The following is a 17,132-nucleotide window of genomic DNA, read 5'->3' as shown; positions in this document are numbered from 1 at the left end:
GAGAAACTTCTTCAGTCAGAGTGTGGCCGCAGAAGACTGTGAAGTCCAGATCATTGAGTACATTTAAGACAGAGGTAGATAGGTTCCTGATTATTCAGGAGATCGAAGATTATGGGATGAAAGCAGGAGAATGGGGTTGAGAAACATATCAGCTATGATTAAATGGTGGAGCAGCCTCGACGGGCTGAATGGCCTAATTTCTGTTCCTATGTCTTATGATGGGCTCAAGACCATGAATAAAAGGTGGGTGTATAGATCAAATACTGAATAGAGATTTTTCTTTGCACTGAGAATGAGTAGGATATGGAATTCACCTCTACAGGAGAGCTTTGACAGATAGCTTAGTTGATTTCAAAACAAAACGAAACAAGCACGTAGGAACAGAAAATGGCGGGACAAAATGTCAAAAGGAGATGGATATGAGAGAAGGTTTAGCACAGACCAAATGGCCTATTTTTCTGTTGCATGTTGTTTGCGGTGCTGATTTGGAATCAGGTGCCTACAACTGATGTCATTAGCTGTACAAAGGAAGCCAAGAAACTGAAAAGGAACATCCTTTTGTTCACTATCTCATAGTTAATCGTATTAAGAGTTGTGTAAATGTAATGTACTGCCCATTTTCTACTCTTGCTAAAATGTACTCATACGAAGGTCGACTATGTCGAAGATTCATGCATTAATCAATATCACTTGACATAAAAGTGAGCGTGGAGTCAGAAATAAAGTGAGATTCCATGTAAACATGGATAAAATGATAGATCTCAGGGTGAGGTACAATACTCCCAAAGTAACTCGTGAAGCTACTCGGTTTAATAACATTTACTATGTTCTGAAAAATATAGAATAACATAATCGTTGTAGGGGGCATTGTTTTTTTTTCTGACGAACGCAAACTACCGTGGGTCAACCCAAGCGGATTAATTGTAATTTTATAGGTACTTCTCTTTATGATGTTAATGTAGGTGAGGGTGGATTAAAACTGTGTCAGGATGACGGAGTTCTTAATTTAAAGAAAATAATGTGTGAGTTCACTTTAAATGTAACCAGGCACAATATCACAATGTTGACGTGGAATTGGAGCAGCCCCTCCCTTTGCTCTGAACATTTCTTGGAACTGCAGGAACTGCATCCAACATTTAGTTGCCAGGAGAACAAAGCATTTTTCACTTGATGCCCATGATTATAAAGTGAGAAGCGGCGATTACTGATATATTAAATTCTCCAGCACCATTCCAAACAACTCGGGGCCATTTCAACCCAATATACGAAACTGTGTTTACAGCTTAAAATTCCTTGCACTGACACGGTCTCATCCACAGTTCGGATTCGAGTAAAGCTTCTTAAACTTGAATATTAGCAGTGTACCGCAGCAGTTATCAATCAGTTCTGAGATTTCTTCACGCAGTTCTGAGTGACACTGCAATTTATAGCCATTGTTTGCAAAAAGGAGATAATTGCACCCCTGATACAGACAAAGGCACGGCGGAAGATGCTTTATTATTTGGTTTTCATCTTTGCAATTATTCATTTCAATTACTTAAACTGTGATGTTAAATGCATTGATGGTTGCTTTGTACATATGTATATGAATAAAGATTATGTCTTACGGAACAGGGAGGTTGATTAAATTTGGTGTTTCTAATATAATAGAAATCCCACGTTAGTCATTTAAGTCGAATATTTAACAATTTCTGGTGTATTTGTTTTCCGAACTTATGTTTAAAAATTAACAGGAATAAAACGGAAGAAATACGGATTACTGGTCTATCATGGGAACAGCAAGACATTTTCTGGATTGAATTTAAAGTATATGGAAAGCTGCTTGAAATTTAACCATTTTGTTTCATCACTTAGTATTAACCGGGATAAAAGTAGGCGGAAGTTTTTACCACTAATATAATAACTGTCAACTTTTAATACGATTGAGAAATCTGAGAGCCAATTTACACCTCAGCCCTAAGCGTTTGCAAGACGAATGAGCTCTTGTAAATAGGTCTCTTCGTCTTTCAAACCGTAACACATTTCGAAACTATTAGTCGCTGCCGTTGCCCAAAACCAAATTCTTATCAAACGACATTGTGGTGGGACTGTGCTATCAACTGATTTAAGAATTAACAATCAAAACTATGAACTGTCCCTTCGATTGGCATGTCAACAGTTTTATCAAAATCGCTACGAACATTTCCAAATTATCAAAATTCAGGAAACGTTAAAAATGGAAAACCAGCATTTTGCACCAGTGTTTCCTTAAACGGAAGTCGCGAATTCCAAATGTACAAATTACACTACTTGGGCATCATAGGGAACAATTTTCATTTTTAGAAGTCTATCTGAACAGTAGTATTTAACCGCAAGGTCAGATTTGTAATTTATAACATGGTTAATTGTCATCACGGGTTCGATGAGTAGTACTCCCCCAATGGAGTCACAAAGTTGTGCTTTAAATTGTTGACAGGATTTGAGCGCATATTCCCAGTTCATCGTCCTCGGGAAACGCAATTCTATCTCTCTGTTAAAGAGACGCCTTGTTAAGTGTGTGTGAAAGATTACGACAGCAAGACATTATGTGCCAATTGACAACCAATGATCGTCAATCAAGTCCGGGTCAACTCAACCAGTTACTGTTTCATTGCTGTTTCTGGGACTTTCCCCGTGCGAACTGGCTATGGCCATAGCGAATACCTTAACAGTGTCTGCATTTCCAAAGTATATATTGCTTGGGGGGGAAGTGGACCCCGCAACGCCAACATCGTTAACCAGCCCTACATTCAAATTACTCAATTTGCGCAGTCCAGTGAACGTCCTATAAATATTAAAGCGAATCTATATCTGTGCACGCTTACTTATTTGTAACTATGAATAAAGAGAAATAGGCGATAAAAAGGACGTTTAATATGTTCAAAGTTTGTAAGATTTGTAGCTCGGGTGCTCGTTGCTGTGGTTCTGTTCGCCGAGCTGGAAGTTTTTGTTGCAAACGTTTCGTCCCCCGTCTAGGTGTCACTGAGGATGTCACCTCGACAGGGGACGAAACGTTTGCAACAAAAACTTCCAGCTCGGCGAACAGAACCACAGCAACGTTTAATATGGTACAATAGAATGTCTCACTATGATTCATTCTGACTCACCTCAGCAGAATAGCTAGGTAACAAGAATTACAGGAAGTTCACAGGAAAGAAAAAGTCGGGTGAATGCTGCGTCTTCAGGAGTAAATCTGGAAGCTCAGGGGCCCATTGGCCAAACTTGAGGCAGAGCTGCAATCCTCTAATGAAGAGTGGGAGGTTAGCAGGATATCTCGGAGTATTATTGGAGGTTATCCACTCCACAAGGTTGGAACACAGGGCTTGAGGAAGCAGCTCTAATCTGGAATGAGTACTCAAAATGTCAGGTAGCTGAAGTTCAAGTGCAAGTTCAAGAGGAGAACCAAAGGCTACAAGCCAGGACTGATACAAGCCAAGGGATTTCTCAGCAACACAATGAGTTGTGAAGGAGAGAGAATACAATGCAGGGAGGACATCCTCTTTCCCAAGTTATGGGTGACCAAAACTAGAGGGCATAGGTTGAAGGTGAAAGGAAAAGTTTTAAAAGAACATGAGAGACAACTATTTCATTCAGAGAGTAGTGCTTATATGGAACAAACTGCAAGAGGAGGTGATGACGGCAGCTACAATTACAACATTTAAAAGGCATCTTGATGGGTGCATGAATAGAAAGGTTTTAGAGGGAATATGGGCCAAATGCTGGCCAATGGGACTAGATCAGTTCAGGATATCTGGCGCGGTTGAGTTGGACTGAAGGGTCTGTTTCCGTGCAGTATGTCTCTATGACTCTAACCAAGCAACTGTGGAAATAAGAAAAATGTATTTTATTCATTTCATCTAAATCTTATTGTCAGTTGACAAATCTGTATTCCCCAATTCAGTTACTGTTATTTTATGGGAAAAATACATTACAAATGGACTAAATGTAATTTTCAGAGGATAGATGTCCTCACTTTCATTGCACACTGCTATTCAATGATCTGTCTCCATGGCATCTGGGTTGACATTTGGACAGGCCGTTTGAAATAAGCAAGTGATTGTCAAAGTGCATAAAAGAACAAATGAAGCAAATAACTCATTGAACTTACAATTATATAAATAATGAGTTTTTTTCCCAAATATTTGTTGTCATTTAAAGCTAAGGTAATTATTCTAAAGATAAACTGAAATGACAGAACAATGTTAAAGAATCACAGAATGGCTGCAACATAGAACTAAGCCATTCAACCCATCATGCCTGGTTTTCTGAAGGAGCAATTCACTTCGTCCCTCTCCCACACCGTTTCTCCACTGCACATTCTTCCTTTTCTGATAATAGTCAAATTTCATTTTGAATACCTTGATTGAATCTCCCTCCACTACACTTTCATTCATTGCATTCCAGGTCCTAACCACTTGCAGTGTAAAAATGTTTTTATTTTCTCATGATGTCATTGTTTCATCTGTCAATTATCTTATGTTTATATGCTTTGGTTCTCAATACTTCCAACAATGGGAAATTTTTTTTCTGTCTCTACTTCGTAAAGATCTCCCATGAGTTGAATACCAATGTCCTCTCAGTTTATCTTCTCAGAGTAGAAAGTTTTCTAATTTATCTATGTAAGTGAAGTTCTCCTCCCTGGAACCATATTGTGAATCTTTTTGGATCACTCTGTAAGATCTTTAATTTTTTAGACTTCAGATCCTTCCTGATGTGTGATATAAAGAACTAGAGGCAAATTTCCACTTGAAGCTGTACCAGTGTTTTATACATGTTTAACATAACATCTTCATGTTTTTATTTCATGCCCCAGTAATAAACAGAGGATACATGTTTTATTAGTCAATCACAACCTGTTCTGCCACCCTCAAAAATTCATATACATATACACATAAGTTGCACTATTCCTGCACCCCTGTTAGAATTACATCCTTTAGTATTGCCTCTCCATTTCTCCCTTCTACTAAAATGAATCACTTCCTACTTTTCTGCATTAACTTTGTCCTTTTTGAAGTTCTGTATTATCCTTCTTGCAATACTTCAAAGTTTTGTATCATCGGCAAACGTTGAAACTGTGCCAAGTACACCAAGGTATTGGTCATTGAACTATGCATCAGGAAGAGCAGGAGTCCTAACATTGATGCTTAGAGAACTACATTATAAAACTTCCCTTAGCCTGAAAAGAAACATGTATTAGTTAACCCATACTCTCAGTCAATTGATGTTGCTATTGTATATTTTACTCCACAAGCTCGAACTTTGCTTATAAATCTGTTGTGTGACATTATATTAAATTCCTTTCAGGAGTCCATGTACAACACATCAAAGCATTTGCTTCATCATCCTCTGTTACTTCATCAAAAAATAAAACTGCAGCAAGTTAAACACAACTTGTTCTTAACAGTTCAATGCTGCCTTTTCTTATTTACCCTTTATTTGTCCAAATGACCATTATTTTGGCCTTAAGCAATCATTCGTAGCTTCCTTCAGGCATATGTGATGCAAAACACCCATGTTGAGGTATTTGGGCCGGGTTGAACTGTCGCTAAACATGCTTGTTTGTCAACATTTCACCAAGATAGTTTCTTGTATTTACTATCTCTATTTAGAGAAGTAAATACTTGTACTAAAATATCAACTTATAGAAGGTTTGTATACAACTTATACAAACATGTTACATATTTGTAACATGTTTAATTCTCTTGAACAAGGGAACATTTAAAGATGAAAATATAAATTGTAACAAGTGTCTTTGATCCACATTCAATATATAGAGTCATGGAGCTGTACAGCATAGAAACAGACCCTTCGGTCGGAATCATCCATGCTGACCAGATATCTGAAATTAATTTAGTCCCATTTGTCAGCATTTGACCCAAATCCCCTCTAAACTCTTCCTATTAATGTACCCATCCAGATTCCTCTTGAATGTTGTACCAGCCTCCACCAATTCCTCTGGCAGCTCGTTCTCGACATGCACCACCCTCTGTATGAAAAAAATTCCCCTTATGTCCCTTTTAAATCTTTCTCCTCTCACCTTAAATCTATGCCCTCTAGTTTTGGACTCCCCATCCTAGAGAAAAGACCTTGTCTATTTACCTATCCATGCCCCTCATGATTTTACACTATAACATCACCCATCAGCCTCCGACACTCCAGGGAAAACAGCCCCAGCCTATTCAACCTCTCCGCATAGCTCAAGCTCTCCAACCCTGGCAACATCCTTGTAAATCTTTTCTGAACCCTTTCAAGTTTCACACATCCTTCCTATAGCTGGGATATTAGAATTGAATGCAATATTCCAAAAGTAGCCTCACTAATGTCCTGTACAGCTGCAAGATTAACCCCCTAACTCTGATACTCAATATACCTGTGTGACTAATAGCTCAGTTTATAATATTGCTCCCTTTAAGTTGGTTTATTTTTCATTTCAAGCCCAAATTAAAGATTTGAGTTGTTTAATTTAAGCTAACATTTCAGGGCAGCACTATGTATAGTTGGATGATAGGTAATTATAAGGAATTGAAGCCTTGTCTCCTTGTTCACAGCGATTGCATACATTCTGATCATTTTCCAACATTGCCAAAAACAAATGCTCTTAGTATTTAAGGCATGGTTCTGCAGAAATTCACTGATACGTAGAATCACACAATGGTTATAGCACAGGAGGCCACTCAGCTTGTCATGTTCATGCCATCTCTTTGCAAAAGCAATTCACCTGGTCCCATTCACCTCACTTTAGCATTTAGTTCTAGTGAGATGGTGATGCAGTTCTCTTTCAAGAGCAATCAAGAATTGAAAGAAACTTTCCTCCACTACACTTATATTCTCTAACTGCTCACACTCTGTGTAAAAGCATTTTACTTCATATTACCATTGCACCTCTTGCCAATCACCATGGACATTTTTGTGAATCATTTGTAAATGCATTGTGCATGGAGCTTTAGTAATACATTAGGAAGAGTTGGAGGAAATACCATCAAGGTTCTGATTTATTCTACCAATGACCTACAATTTGTCTGAGGAAGCATTCAAACCAACATTTTTAATTTACTGAAAGAAGTTTCTGCACTGCCAACTCCCAAATGTTAAGGCCTGTCAAACTCTGGAATATGGATTATACTTGAAAAGTTGCCTTACTTGAAATTGCACCTCCACAGTCAAGGCTCGCTTATCAAGATTTTTGATTGTCTTTTATTTCTTAGTCAAAGGTATAATCTATGTTTGGTTGGATAGCTGGTCATTCAGGCTAGAATGCTAGAATATAAGAGCAGAAGTAAAATGCTGAGTCTGTATACGGCTCTGGCCAGACTGCATTTGCACTGTTGTGAGCACTTTTGGGTTCTTCATCAAAAGAAGGATGTGCTGTCATTGGAGGAGATCCAGGCAGGTTCACAAAAATAATCCCAGGGATGAAAAGTTTGTCATATGAGGAGCAGTTAACAACTCTGGGTCTCTACTTGGAGTTTAGAAGGGTGAATGAGATTCCAATTGAAATTTTCAGAATGCTGAGAGCCCTGGATTGAGTGCATGTAGAGAAGATATTTCCACTAGTAAAAGAGATTAAGACCCAAGGACACAGGCTCAGAGTGAAGGGATAAGCCTTTAAAACTGAGATGAGGAGGAATTTCTTCAGTAGAAGATGTTGAATCTGTAGAACCCATTGCTACAAAGTTTATTCAAATGTATTGAAGACAGTTCTTATTTGGTAAAGGGATCAAGGGTTACAGGGAGAAGGCAAGAGAATGGGTCTGAGAAAATCAGTCATGGCCGAATGACGGGGCAGACTTGTTGGGGCTGTTTGGCCTCAATCTGCTCCTATATTTTATGATTTGTGATGCAGAGTGATGCCAATGTGAGTTCAATTACTGCACAGCATACTATGAAGGACTCTTGTCAGTGGTCTTCTCACCTGAGGCGTGGTGGTTCTCAGTTAAACCAACATCAGTTATCTCTCTCTAATGAGAGAGCAGCCAGTAGGACTATGGCGACTTCACCTTTTTAACATGTATAGCTGCCTGCCCCTCTTCCGCGGTTATGCTAGAGCCCGGGTGTCCTTGGAGAAGGAGCACGCGGTGTCGACCAACACCCTGGAGTTGTTCAGGGAGAGGTGGGCGCCGCAGGGAGTGGAGTGCATCATTTCTCCCTCCAATTCTATTTTGATTTAGTCCCTCCCCTCCCCTTCACTGTTTTGATCACACAGCACTGCCCTTTGATGTGAGGGGCAGTGCTTGTCACTGGCCACCCGGGTGTTTTCCTATCTCTCTGGTGGTGGAATTTGAATAAAGATTGGTGCACTTTGTGTCTTTCACTGTGTCTCACACCTGCACACACACACCATGGGTGCTGGGGATAAAATAAGCATTACCGCACTTAGGTGGTAGTGTGGGGTTAAAAAAGAAAAGGAAAAAAAAACAAGAAATAATAACCAGGAGAAAAAAAAAAATGAAATGTGAAGTTCCAACTCTAAAAGAAAAAAAAAAGAAAAAAAAAAATTTAACATGTATAGCTGCCTGCCCCTCTTCCGCGGTTATGCTAGAGCCCGGGTGTCCTTGGAGAAGGAGCACGCGGTGTCGACCAACACCCTGGAGTTGTTCAGGGAGAGGTGGGCGCCGCAGGGAGTGGAGTGCATCATTTCTCCCTCCAATTCTATTTTGATTTAGTCCCTACCCTCCCCTTCACTGTTTTGATCACACAGCACTGTCCCTTGATGTGAAGGGCAGTGTTTGTCACTGGCCACCCGGGTGTTTTCCTATCTTCCTGGTGGTGGAAATTGAATAAAGATTGGTGCACTTTGTGTCTCTCACTGTGTCTCACACCTGCACACACACAACCATGGGTGCTGGGGATAAAATAAGCACTACCGCACTTAGGTGGTAGTGTGGGGTTTAAGGGGGACAAAAAGAGGAAAAAAAAAGGGGAAAAAAAACCAAAACAAAACAGGGACATTTCGTGCACTTTGAGAAGAAAAAAAAAATTTAACATGTATAGCCCGGTTTCCAATCAAATATTCACCCATCCCTTAATTGGCATGCAACTCTACTGCATTAGCTCGAGGTTAATAGCATACGGCCATTTCTACTGCGTTTAGGACAGTTAGATTAGACTTCGAGTCTTTTAAATATTCAGCCTAGATAGCCTGCGGTCTCTCGTCAAAACTATGTTTCTTATGGACGAGTGGAAGCAGGTCTGTGACTTACACTTTCATAGTTTTATCTCGACAAGTACTTAGAGCTAGCACTTCGATAACAATTTCAAGGTGGGTTACTATTTTAGATTAGATTACTTAGATTATTTACAGTGTGGAAACAAGCCCTTCGGCCCAACAAGTCCACACCGACCCAGACCCATTCCCCTGCATTTACCCCTTCACCTAACACTATGGCCAATTTACCTGACCTGCACATTTTTGGGCTGTGGGAGGAAACCGGAGCACCCGGAGGAAACCCACGCAGACACGGGGAGAATGTGCAAACCCCACACAGACAGACGTTGAAAGCAGTTGTGTTAAGACTGTCCCATTGTGAGTTCGCTATCATCTCACTGTTCAAGCAACCACCTTGAGGAATATCGAAGCGCAAATCATTGGTTTGTTGGTTAAAATCCCCGCCTCTCTTTTGGTGTGATTGGTGAAATGACGCCTCCTAACCCCTGATTGGTGCTGTTACTGTATATTTGCTCTTGCGACGGGTTCGCCAGGAACAGAAGTTTCTGACCAAGATTTAAACGCGAATTGTGACTGACAGGGAAATCTGCCCGTTTTTTGAAAGCAGCAGGCTATAAGCTGTCAGATCAAAGTGTTTTGGCTGGAATGAGTATTTCTGAGGCCGATTTCTGCGGTGTAGAGGATTCGCAGCCCGGGGGCTCTGGCTTGGACACGGCCGTTTCTCCATGGGCTCAGTCCCAGAGCCCTGCCTCTCAAACCCGACTTACATCAGCTCAACCCGCGGCTAAATCAGACGGCAAGGCGGAGGGGGAGTCACGGATTCGACGTCCCATGAACGCGTTCATGGTCTGGGCAAAAGACGAAAGGAAAAGACTGGCCCAACAGAACCCTGATCTGCACAATGCAGTCTTAAGTAAAATGCTGGGTAAGTGGAAATCGTTTTCAATTCTTGTAATGATATCATCAGAGAGAGAGAATGAGTTTTTCTAAACTAAAACCTAAAACGGCAGATGTGTGCAATTTAATAATGGTCCATTCAGGAATCTAGACTAGATGAGGGCATGGAATCAAAAAGATTGGCTAATATAATTCGTAACTGACGTGTGAATGCCTCAAAAACTCTGGACACAGGTTTTTTTTTGTTTTTGGTGCGAGAAGTTTCAAAAACTGAAGTCTGCACAAAACAGAGTACGGGTCACTTGACCTGAACCGATAGCTCCGATCTTTCTCCAGAGGCCGCCAGAGCTTTTCCAGTAATTTTGTTCTTTTTCTATTCAAAACAACTTTGACTTTTCCCAAAATATTTTATTAAATCTCTTTCTCGAATGAACTTTGTTGAAGCATCTGACCCACCCAAATTGTTTATTTGACAATAAAGTACTTTAAATTTGACAGTGTGTTGAGTTGTGCCCCGCTCTCTGAGATTTCACTGTGTGCCAATTGATGTGTGTCTGTCTGTGACCTCGCAGGGCAGTCGTGGAAATCTCTCCCCTTTGACGAGAAGCGTCCCTTTGTGGAAGAGGCTGAGAGACTCCGTGTGCAGCACCTACAAGACCATCCCAACTACAAATACAGGCCTCGCCGGAAGAAGCAGAGCAAGAAAGTCAAACGAATCGAGAGCAATCTGCTGGCGCACAACCTGGCCCCGACCCACGGCTCTGGCCTCCGGGGCAGCCAGGGAGTTTGTGGCGACAGTTTCCCCAGGGCTCAGCACGAAGGGAGACACTCAGGCCAACAGCAACTTCCTCCCCTCTGTCACTACACTGAGCTGCACGGCATGGGCTCGGAGTTCGACAACTATGGGCTGCCCACACCGGAGATGTCCCCCTTGGACGTGTTGGACCCAGTGTTCTTTCCATCGCACATGCACGAAGACTGTAGCGTCTCTTACAGGAACTACCAGCATCAGCACATAGACTACAGCCGCGAGAAAGCAGGCGGCCTGTCCTACTCCGAGCAAATCTCTGCCAATGTGGCCGAACTGGTTCGGAATCCGCAGCATCTGTACTACAGCCAGCTGTGCCCCCCAGGCCAGGGGGCGTCGGCAGCTCACCTTGGACAACTCTCTCCTCCTCCTGAAGCACAGCACGTCGACAACGTGGAACACTTGGCTCCAACTGAGTTTTGGACAGATGTTGATCGGAGCGAGTTCGACCAATACTTAAATCTAGCAAGGACTCGTCTGGATGCCCCTGGGCAAACCTTTCAAGTCTCTCTGTCGAAACTGAACCCGAGAGGTGTGTCTTGTGAGGAGAGCAGTTTCATTTCAGCACTGTCGGATGCCAGTAATGCGGTCTATTACAGTGCCTGCCTCTCTGGCTAATTCAAGGCGGTTAAGTCTCTGTAATTGTGTTTTCTTTTTCTTTTTTTTTAAAACCAAATATTTTAAACTGTTATTGCGGCCATATATACGCTTCTAATTCAACCCAAGTATCCGGAAATCACTGGTTGGCTTCCGATTTTAGCCGAGCGGGAAATAAAGTGAACCAGAAATTGATAAATCACTGGTTGGAAAAACAAATGAAATGGAATTTTCTTTTTGATGTCGGAAACACACACTGGTATTAAAAACGGAAATGTATTAGTCAGGGATCATTCCAAGTGGAATATCCTGTTTTGTAAGCCTTATGTAGCAGCACGTACAACAATGTGGTCAGACTACTTTTGCTTAAAAATCCGAAAGAAAATGTAAATGTTGAGGTTTTCTGGAACTATGCTTTCAGCGTTTTGTAGATACACGATATTATTTTAGTGCTTTGATAACTTTTTTTACACATGTATAATCTTAATGAAGGCTCACACTACTGTAAATAGTGAATTCCGTTTTAATTGCATTTTGTAAATCTGTTAATAAAAACTTCTATTTAATACATTTCAATTTGTAACTTCATTTTTTAAAAGTTCATTTGTTTTATGTTCTAATTCAGATAATGTCATGAGCCAAATATAGATTATTTGAAAATAGCAAACTTTTTTATGCATTTCTCATTACATTACATACTCCTTTTTTTTCTAGCATCTGTTAGAAACGTGTATTGCAAAGGAATTAAGAATCTGTATCCTTACTGGGATTGACTTTTATCCTATGTTCCAGTTTTATGTTCAAGCATTTTGTAGTTTATTCTCTAAGAATGTCTCCAATCACTGTATGGTTTTGGAATGACTTTCACTCACTAAGACTTTTTTTACATCAATTGTTGCACTTCTTTGGAATTTAATAGTCATAGTGATACACAATGCAGGAACAAACCCTTTGGTCCCACTTGTCCATGCCAACCAGATATCTTAAATGAAGTGTATAGGAATTTTTCACTTTGTAGCTAGCTCTCCATTCAAGGAATGATGAGTTGACTCGTGAAGTCAGTTCTTAAGTCCAAGTCACAGAGCTATTACTTGGTCTAGTTGCAAAATGTACATCTAGTTCAAAAACTTGGCTTCAAGCACCCTAAGTGGCTGCAGGTCAATGACTGTGACGCACAGTGAAAGGCTGTTTACACACAGATACCTTAATTTTTTTTTTAACTCCAACACCCTTATTTTTCAATCAAGTAGATTTGGTTACTTAGTGTGGAAACAGGCCCTTCGGCCCAACAAGTCCAGACCGACCCACCGAAGTGCACCCACCCAGGCCCATTCCCCTATGTTTACCCCTGCACCTAACACTATGGGCAATTTAGCATAGCCAATTCACCTGACCTGCACATTTTTGGACTGTGGAAGGAAACCTACGCAGACACGGGGAGAATGTGCAAACTCCACACAGTCGCCTGAGGTGGGCATTGAACCTGGGTCTCCAGCACTGTGAGGTAGCAGTGCTAACCACTGTGCCACCATGCCACCCACTAAGTATGAAGGATGAACACAACCAAATAATTATGGCAAAGTAATGAATTAATTTAGTAACTAACCAGGGATGGTGCTTTTTATCAAAATCATCTTAGGATCTAATTTTAATCATATTTTTTAAAGGAGGGCATGCTGTCAGCATCACAAACTTTCTTATGTTCTCAATGCTGCCACAATACATTTACCTGCATCATTATCAGACCTTTCCAAATACTACAGTGAAATTTAAGCTCAAATGGGAAATGATTCATTTTCCTTATTTTAACCACGTGTGTTTTTAATAAGTATAATTATATTCTATACAGAAATCCCTTCACCGGAGAAGTTTTGAATGTCAGCACCAGCAAAATTGTAATATTCTTGAGAGGTTTCAAACATTCAGACCGGTGACTCGCACATTGTTTTGTTCACCACTTTCTCCTTTCTGCAGATAGACTATTCAGCTCTAATGTTGTCATCATATAATATTGGAAATCAAACTGCTACATTTATAGATCTAATTTTCAATGGACTTTGGCTATGAAAATATAAATGGCACAGTTCATTTTTTTTGGAACTAAAATAAGAATTAATAGTCATAGTGATATACAACACAGAAACAGACCGTTTGGTCGCATTTGTCCATGCCAACCAAATATCTTAAATGAATCTAATATCATTTACAAGTACTTGGTCCATATCCCTCTTAAACCCTTCCTACTCATATACCCATCCAAATGCCTCTTAAATGTTATTAGTGTACCAGCATCTACCACTATCTTTGGCAACTCATTACATCTATGTACCACCCTCTATGTGAAACAGTTGCCTCTAAGGTGCCTTTTAAATCTTTCCCCTCTCACCCTAAACCTTTGATTTCTAATTTTGGACTCCCTCACCCATGGGGAAAATACCTTATCTATTTACCCTATTCATGCCTCTCATGATTTTATAAACCTCTATAAGATCACCCCTCAGCCTCTGATGCTCCAGGGAAAATAGCCCCAATCTTTTCAGTTTTTCCCTGTAGCTCCAACCCTGGCTACATCCTTGTAAATCTTTTCTGAACCCTTTCAAGTTTCACAACATCCTTCCAATAGCAGGGAGACCAGAATTACACACGTTATTCCAATAGTGGCCTAACCAGTGTCCTGTGCAGCCACAACATGACCTTCCAACTGCTATGGATCAGAGCTGGAAATGTGTTGCTGGAAAAGCGCAGCAGGTCAGGCAGCATCCAGGGAACAGGAGAATCGACGTTTCGGGCATAAGCCCTTCTTCAGGAATGAGGAAAGTTTGTCCAGCAGGCTAAGATAATCTTTGTAGAGGGAGGAAGAGAGCTTCTTCAAGGAAGGCATCCTTGTAAGAGGATTCGCAGTAGGTTGAAATCTTTGAGGAGAAAGTGAGGTCCGCAGATGCTGGAGATCAGAGCTGGAAATGTGTTGCTGGAAAAGCGCAGCAGGTCAGGCAGCATCCAGGGAACAGGAGAATCGACGTTTCGGGCATAAGCCCTTCTTCCAGCTCTGATCTCCAGCATCTGCAGACCTCACTTTCTCCTCAAAGATTTCAACCTACTGCAAATCCTCTTACAAGGATGCCTTCCTTGAAGAAGCTCTCTTCCTCCCTCTACAAAGATTATCTTAGCCTGCTGGACAAACTTTCCTCATTCCTGAAGAAGGGCTTATGCCCGAAACGTCGATTCTCCTGTTCCCTGGATGCTGCCTGACCTGCTGCACTTTTCCAGCAACACATTTCCATCTCTGATCTCCAGCATCTGCAGACCTCACTTTCTCCTCAAAGATTTCAACCTACTGCGAATCCTCTTACAAGGATGCCTTCCTTGAAGAAGCTCTCTTTCTCCCTCTACAAAAATTATCTTAGCCTGCTGGACAAACTTTCCTCATTCCTGAAGAAGGGCTTATGCCCGAAACGTCGATTCTCCTGTTCCCTGGATGCTGCCTGACCTGCTGCGCTTTTCCAGCAACACATTTCCAGCTTCCAACTGCTATACTCATTGATCTGACTATTAAAGGTAAGCATACCAAACATCTTCTTCACTATCCTATCTACCTGCGACTCCACTTTCAAGGAACAATGAACCTGCCCTCCATGGTCTCTTTGTTCAGCAACGCTTCCTAGGACCTTATCATTATGTGTTTAAGTCCTGCCTTGATTTGCCTTTATAAATGGACAAACAAGTCTGGCGGAGTCTAGGGAGAGCAAAATTAAGTTAACATTCTGAGTCTGTGATCATTAAAATGATTCAGTGTTCTTCAAACCATTGGTATTTGTAATATACTGAGATCCACACTCAATGCCATGAATCAATGATTGTAATTTTGATGATCCATTCACTCTGACTTTAGCATCCTACAGTGTTCCAATGAAGTTTAAGGTACAGCACCTCATCTTATGATAAACCATTTTACAGCCTTTTGAACTCAGCACTGCATTCAACATTTTTAGACCATTATTGTTCTTGCCATTTTGTTTCTGTTTGATGAGTTTGATTCTTTTTCTCTTGTTTTTCTTTTTTTTTTGTTTTAATGGAAGCTGTTCAGAATTCTGACATTCACATCTCCTCTGGTCACATCTTTGTCATCTTTTTGGCCCATTGCATTTTGCTTCTGCCCAACATCATTAAGTGTTTTGCATTAGATCTCTCCTGCCTTCCATACTACTCACAAATCTTTCCATTTGATATTTTGATCTATTCCCCCACCCTTCACTTACTTAAACATTTCCCAGTTTAGGTCATTGTCTGAAAGTTTGTCTCTATTTCTCTTTCCATAAATGATGTCTGAGGATATCCAGCATTTTTCGCTCTTATTTCAGATTTTCAGAATGCACAATATTTTGCTTTTGTTACTTTGCTTAAAGTACGTTTCTTATTTACTGGCCACACAGCACAGTAGCAGTGACCATGGAGAAAGCTTCAAATAGAATCAATTCACATTCTATGAAAACAAATGCTTGGAAGCAATTAATAACATTAGGATTAAAAAATCTGACTTGGGATCTGATTCATCTTTCCTTGATTCATTCAATATTAATACTGCTCAATGTAATGTATAAGCGCACCGCACTATGCTCCGCTACAGTTATGTGCTGTTCTAATAACATTTCATGTAGAACAGGTAGAATTAATTCAGCAGAAATATCTTTCAATGTCCTCGGTTTTATTTAATTAAATTGCTTTATTCTTTACCTTTATTCAGTTAATAGCTCATGAGCTGTGCATTCAAACACCATAATCTGTGATGATACTTCAGTTCTGAGAGGATGGTGTTGAGTCAGAGCTGCCACAGCTGAAGTTCTGAATGGACTCCTTCGCAGAAAGTTACAGATATTAAGATGTAAACATATTTAATGTTTATTGTTGGGCAGCAATGAACAAGTCCCCAGTTTTAAATCTTCATGGTCTGATTTTTCTCCACCTTACTTTCTCACTGGAAAGTATTTATTAATTTCACAATAAAATTAGTGGAACAGCTGCTCATTTTAAACTCTGCCAGGTTATATAATTATCATTTCTTAACTTACAGAAAGCTTGAGGTGAGATGTCCTTAGGGATGGGTTTATATCCTGCCAACTCAGGTGGGTTTCTCTACTTTGGTCAGGAGGCAGTGTTCAACAGCAATATGTGAACTATGGCAGGATACCACAAATAACCAAAGTCAAGGTAGTTTGGTTAGCCAAACTTGTAATTTGTATGATAAAGAGATACATGTGGAAGTAGGAGCAGAACTAACCCATTTATTTCCTCAAATATGTTCTGCCAATCTTGGCTAATCTATTTTTATTTAATTAATATTTCTCAATTTCAAATTGCTTAATACCCATATTCACAAAAATCTATTAATATCAGGTTTGAAACTTCCAATTGACCTGGTCTTAATGTGCTTTGGGGAGGGAGTTTAGGGTTTTCAACATCTTTTGTGTATAGAAATCTTTCAGGTATACCCTAATTAGCATGGTTGCAAATTTAAAGTTATCTGTTTCTGTTCTGAATTTCCACACCATAGGAAATAGTTTCCCACTACCTACTCCCCTAATTTCTTCAATTATCTAAAATATATTTATTTGTTTATTCTTCTTTACTCAAAGAAATGTAAATGAAATC

The 17,132-nt window shown here is 40.2% G+C and overlaps 1 protein-coding gene across 1 annotated transcript; it reads left to right on the top strand.

The window, feature by feature from the left end:
- Positions 1-9,720: 9,720 nt before the first annotated feature.
- Positions 9,721-12,056, top strand: LOC122560159 (transcription factor Sox-18B). The gene is made up of 2 exons (XM_043710491.2): positions 9,721-10,109; positions 10,654-12,056. Exons 1-2 carry the CDS (start codon positions 9,830-9,832, stop codon positions 11,505-11,507), a joined length of 1,134 nt encoding a protein of 377 aa, XP_043566426.2. The 5' UTR covers positions 9,721-9,829; the 3' UTR covers positions 11,508-12,056.
- The last annotated feature ends 5,076 nt before the right edge of the window (positions 12,057-17,132 follow it).

This window comes from Chiloscyllium plagiosum, unplaced genomic scaffold (genome assembly GCF_037043375.1).
Source record: "Chiloscyllium plagiosum isolate Xiang-an unplaced genomic scaffold, Cpla_swu_hap1 HiC_scaffold_15, whole genome shotgun sequence".
Lineage (NCBI taxonomy): Eukaryota > Metazoa > Chordata > Chondrichthyes > Orectolobiformes > Hemiscylliidae > Chiloscyllium > Chiloscyllium plagiosum.
The sequence above is the reverse complement of the archived record's forward strand: the minus strand, read 5'-3'. Positions and strand labels throughout refer to the sequence as shown.

Bases quoted from the DNA above. Each gene is read 5' to 3' on its own strand.
- LOC122560159 (XM_043710491.2), top strand. From the start codon at position 9,830: ATGAGTATTTCTGAGGCCGATTTCTGCGGTGTAGAGGATTCGCAGCCC. The intron at 10,110-10,653 runs GTAAGTGGAAAT...GTGACCTCGCAG, and splicing joins AGTCTTAAGTAAAATGCTGG to GGCAGTCGTGGAAATCTCTC.